At 45.9% G+C, this 5,597-nt stretch overlaps 1 protein-coding gene across 1 annotated transcript in view; it reads right to left on the reverse strand.

Moving 5' to 3' along the window:
• Positions 1 to 448, reverse strand: part of SPTSSA (serine palmitoyltransferase small subunit A) — a 20,338-nt gene extending 19,890 nt beyond the window's left edge. The window contains exon 1 of the mRNA XM_006763658.2: positions 425 to 448. Coding sequence (XP_006763721.1) covers positions 425 to 448 — 24 coding nt within the window. The remainder of the gene's footprint in view (positions 1 to 424) is intronic.
• Between the last annotated feature and the right edge of the window lie 5,149 nt (positions 449 to 5,597).

Below are 5,597 nucleotides of genomic sequence, written 5' to 3' on the forward strand. Positions count from 1 at the left end.
CTCCCCACTTCCCCTTCCCCGGCCGCGCCCTCGCTAGCCGGAGGACTGTCCCCGCAAGAGCGCACTTGCGCCCTGCCCCGCCCCGCAATCGGCGAGCAGTTGGTAGGCGGGGCGTGAGTGCAGGTTGGGGTCCACCCAGTCCTGCCCCCAAAAAAAACGCTCTCTAGACCTAGAAAGTATTTGTGGAATATCTGCGATGCCTCAGGCATCCTACTGGGAGGGGAATTACAGGGTGAACTGGAACGCATTAGGCAGGTTCCTATGGCAGGTACTAATGACACAAATGCAAGTAAAGCTGGGATTGCAGAGGGAGAGGAATAGGTGCTCGATGAGGGTGGGGAGGCGAATGTCACCTAGTCAAGAAGGTCAGGAAAGGCATCTCTGAAGTGATGCACACTTTGCCTCCTTCCTCTCCTGCGCCCACCTCGGCATGCGCGCTCAAGCTCATGCGCGAATACACAAAAACACAACCACATACACCAACATACCAATGCAGTCCCTAACCTAAAGACAAAATAAATTATCATAAATATGTCAATGTGCCCACCTCTCCTAGTGGCTATAGGTATCATGTAGGTCAGGTCTGGAGAAGAATGCTGGTCTGGCGGGTTCTGCAGATGACAGGCTACCTATCTGCCTGTGGGCTGATCATGCCTGGAGATGCATTTTTGAGTGTTCAGATTTTCCCACTGGCAAATAGGCCAGCAACATTGCACTCAACTTCAGGAATGAGATGCATGATTAGCATGTGAAATGACATAACTAAATGGCCTGCTGTTTAAATGTTAAAAGGTTCTAGGTTAGATAGCCTAAACTTTAAAACTACCATAGTTGATAATGTTTTATTTATTCATTTAAAAATATCAAGCACTGTACATTATACATTGCTAAATAATGGGTTGAGCCCTAGCCGGTCTGGCTCAGTGTATAGAGACTTGGCCTGCGGATCTCAGGGTCCTGAGTTCAATTCTGGTCAAGGGCACGTACCTTGGTTGCAGGCTCCTCCCTGGTCCGGGCCCTGGTTAGGGCCTGTGCAGGAGGCAACCAATCGATGTGTTTCTCTCACATCTGTTTCTCTCACATGGATGTTTCTCTCTGTCTTTCCCTCTCTTTTCCACTCTTTCTAAAAAATCAATGGAAAAATATCCTCGGATGAGGATTAAAAAAAAATGGGTTGGAAAGCCAGATAGACTAAGATCTGCCTTCATAAAGTATTTGGTCTACTGGGAAAGAGAGGCAAGTTATCTAATTATAGTGAAGTGTGGTAAAGGGTGTTTTTATGTTATATGCAGGATGCCACAATAGTCCAGAAAAAATCAGATTGGGATTTGCAAAAGATTTCTGGAAAATGGTGCTTAAACTGAATATTGAAGGAAAAGTAGGAATGACAGAATGAATGGGATTGGGGAGGAGAGGGGGAGACAGATATTTCAAGTCCTGCGCATAAAGGCCTGCTGTATTTAAAGGACTGGAAGAACTTCCTCATTTATGGCTGAAGCAAAAAGAATGTGCAGCAGTAGCAAGAAATGGGGCTGGATAGTAAACAGGGACCATATCCTGAAGGACCTAGTGTGAGGAGCTAAAGAGTTTTTAACTTGATGTCCAATAGTTAAAAGAGCCAACGGCTTAATTAGGATTTGCTTTAGGACAAGACTCGAGGTTAGGCAGTAGTAGCCTAGAGGCTTTGAGGAAAAGAGGATCCCATAGGAGACATTAAAGAGGCAGAACCTGTAAATGGGACATGTATAATCCACACTCACTAGGTCCTTCTTACCTTTAAGAGATCCAACTACACTTGGCCCTCCCACACCTGAATCTTACTGTGTTGGGCTTCTCTCTACCCCTGTTCCTCATTGAGCTATCCCTATTCGGATCTATTCAGACACAGGCAAGCTCTGTTCCTTTATTTTTTTTTTTTTAATATGGAACGCTTCACGAATTTATGTGTCATCCTTGCGCAGGGACCATGCTAATCTTCTCTGTATCGTTCCAATTTTAATATATGTGCTGCCAAAGCGAGCACAAGCTCTGTTCCTTTAGATTCAAGAACTCCAAGTACCTCAGCACTTGGTGATACTCAGTTAACTTTACCCAAGATTGGAAGTATCACCATAACTACCCTGCCCTCACTGTGTGCCCATTCCTAGCACACAGTCCTCCCTACTGTACAAAGCCCCCCAGTCCACAGCAGCCCTGCTGAGCCAACCTGCATCCCTATGCTGCCCTGGGATTCTAGTGAACAAAACCCATCTTGCTAGAGTTGACAACTGACTAGAAATGGGGCAAAGAGGCTGAGATCTTGAATGGTGAAAATATTCGCAAAGAATCCAGGGGAAGAAGTTTGGCTGAAAAGATATGAATTCTGTCAGGACAAGGCTGAGTCTGAGGTACCTTGTAGGGAGCAGCTATAGGGTTAAGCCTCGCACTGACCTGTGGCAGGGCCACAAACAAGTCCCAGCTTGGAGGGCAGAGCCTCTTAGCATAATTAAGCTTGACCTTATAGTCCTCCCTTGCTCCTTCCTAGGTAGCTATTGGGCTGTGCTGCCAAAACAAGGTGAAACTCAAAAGAACATTGTAAACATGTTGACCACTACCTTGTTTTGCTTTGTGTGCTCTGACTATAAAATAAAGACTCGGCTTGCAGGCCGTGGCACTGTCTCTCCATCAGAGAAACAGCGTCCCACCGAGCCCCAGCTGTATTCTCTTGTCTGTCTTCTTTAATCCTTCACCGCCTCTCCTCAGGCTCACGCGTGCTGGACACGGCACATGTGGCCTCCAACGTAGGGCATGCGTATGGGGGAACTACAATTGCAAGGTGAAAGGACACTGCAGTGAAGCAGGTGCAGAAAGCAAAATGTAAGGTAAGGAGCACAGTTTAGTAATAGCTAGGTGTAAAACATGGGAAATTCAGGATCACAGGAAAAGAACTTATATGTATCTATGCTTAAGGCTATACTCCAAACACAGGGCTGTTCTGTGAAATATCAATAGTTTCTCGATTTGTTGGATTTTGTAAATAAAACTTGCCAATAGTTTCCTGAGAAAAGGAAAGGTAAATGAAGAGACATGGGAGTAGGTAGAAAAGCAACTTAAAGATCATTATATAGTTGAAGGTCCAGGGAAAATTCCTCTCTCTACTTTCAGTCTGTGGTCCCTGATTCGGGACTGCCTAGAGCCCACTCCCGAAAGGGAATGAACGACTGCGGCAGGGGAACTAAGACAGAGAGTGGAAGGTTACCAGAGGCTTAATACTGTCGCAAAGGCTTGTCTCTCATCTGGAGATTACTTACTATGGAAGTATTTTATCCGTGTTTGTACTGACATTGGACCAGCCTACATTCAAGGAGTGGTATTAGCTGCTGCATTAAAAGAGATGTTACTCACTGATCAGCAGAAAAAGACAGGGAAATGTTTTAACTGTGGTAAACTAGGGCATTTTGCTAAAGACGGTAATGCTAGAAATGTAGGCTACAGGGAGTGGAAACAAGCAGCCTGGACCATGCCCAAGATGCAGGAGAGGAAAGCATTGGGCAAATAAATGACGCTTCAAAACTAATGTTGATGATAATCCAATGCCCCCTCGGCAAGGAAACTTCAAGCGAGGCCAGCCCAGCCCCACCAAACAGTGGGGGCCTTATCCTTGACCCCACTGCAGCCTTTCCAGCCAGCTCAGTCCCAAAACAGCCTTTCCAGCCATTCGAAACCTTTACCGTGCCACCCAGGGAAGCATAGGATTGGACCTCTGCCCCACCTCCCGATATGTACTAACCCCGGAGATGGGGCCTCAGGCCATTGCCACAGGAGTGTATGGTCCTTTCCCACAGGCATGATGGGACTAATTTTAGGGAGAAGCAGTTTAACATTGAAAGGGTTTCAAGTTCTCCCCGGGGTGATAGATCAGGACTATACTAGAGAAATTAAAGTAATGGCACAAACAATGAATACTTAAATCAGGTTTTACCAGAAACAAAAATAGCACAAATTCAAGGTCAGGCAATAGCGGAAAGAGCCAATCCTACTCTTAAAAAGCAATTACAAAAACAAAAAGGGGGAGAAGGATGTTAGGTGTTAAATTTTTTGGATTACGATGCAGAGAGTAGTTCAGTGGCCGAAAGGCTTTGGACCTCCAGTGCAATAGCCTCCGCCAAGTTAGCCCGGTGGAAGGATGCACAAACCAGACAAGAGTTTTACCAGATCCAGTAATGACGTGGGGAAGAGGTTGTGTTTTGTGTCTTTCCAGAAGGAGCAGTGCAGCCACTTTGGGTGGCAGAGCAGCCCAAGGTGCCAGAGCTTTACATGCATCACCACAATGGACCCAGAGAAGCTCCTTGTCCCTTCATTCAAAAGACGGAGAGTTGCCCCGATGACAGCGATGCAGAAGAAGAAAATGAAGACTATGCGAGGGGCCAAGGTGCCAACATGGGGTCAGTGGAGAACTTAACAACTGAAGCCCAGCAGATGGGAGAAAAGCAAGAAGTGGAAGCTACTCCCTCAACCATGTTTCTGGCTATGCTAGCATTGGTTAGCTGCCAGTCTTCTGCAAAGTCATGCACAGCCACGTCCAAGGACTCTGAGTAAATATACACCAGCAGCAAAAGAAACTTTTATTTTGTAGCTAAAAATGTTAACATGTCTGTGGTTTGATTTCTCTCTCGTTGCTGTGTTGCATTGGCATTGTTTTGTTATTGTTTCAATAGCCAAAGTTTTGTTCTTGATGTTAACATGTCTGTAGTTTGGTTTTTGCATTGGCATTGTTTTGTTATTGTTTTAATAGTCAGAGTTTTATTCTTGATGTTCAAGTTTTACTTTTATGTTTATTGTAGTAGCTTAAAAACAAAAAAGAGGTGGGCAAGATATAGGGAGCAGCTATAGAGTTAAGCCTCAGACTGAAACCTGTGGCAGGGCCACAAACAAGTCCCAGCTTTGAGGGCAGAGCCCTCTTAGTATAATTAAGCTTGACCTGATAGTCCTCCCTAGTTCCTTCCAGGTAGCTAATGGGCTGTGGGAGGTGCAGCAAGTGCTGCCAAAACAAGGTGAAACTCACAAGAACATTGTAAACATGTTGACCACTACCCTTGTTTTGCTTTGTGGGCTCTGACTAGAAAATACTCAGCTTGCAGACTGTGGTGCTGTCTCTCTATTAGAGAAGCAGCGTCCCACAGAGCCCCAGCTGTATTCTCTTGTCTGTCTTCTTTAATCCTTCACCGCCCTCCTCAGGCTCACCGAACCTGCCCATGCTGGATGCGGCACAGTACCTGAGGGACATTTAAGTGGAGGTGTCTAGGAGGCAGTTGGGCCTATGATATGGATCTAGAATTTAGAAGAGAAGTATAAAGAGGAGCTAACGACATGTGAATTTTCAGTAAGCCACTGGTAATTGAAGGCCTGATTGCTGATGAGGCCACCCAGGGAAAGCATGCAGAGTGAGAAGGACAGAGTGCAGATAAACCCAGGACTCTGACATTTAGGGAATGGGAGGCTAAAGGGAGCCATTGAAGGGCACTCAGAAGGAGCTGAGATTTGATAGCAAAGAGGAGGGATGTATAGGAGAAGCCAAGGGAGGAAGAAACAGCCAGCAGATGAGATGGCACAGAGAC

Source organism: Myotis davidii, unplaced genomic scaffold (genome assembly GCF_000327345.1).
Source record: "Myotis davidii unplaced genomic scaffold, ASM32734v1 scaffold116, whole genome shotgun sequence".
In the NCBI taxonomy this organism is placed as follows: Eukaryota; Metazoa; Chordata; class Mammalia; order Chiroptera; family Vespertilionidae; genus Myotis; species Myotis davidii.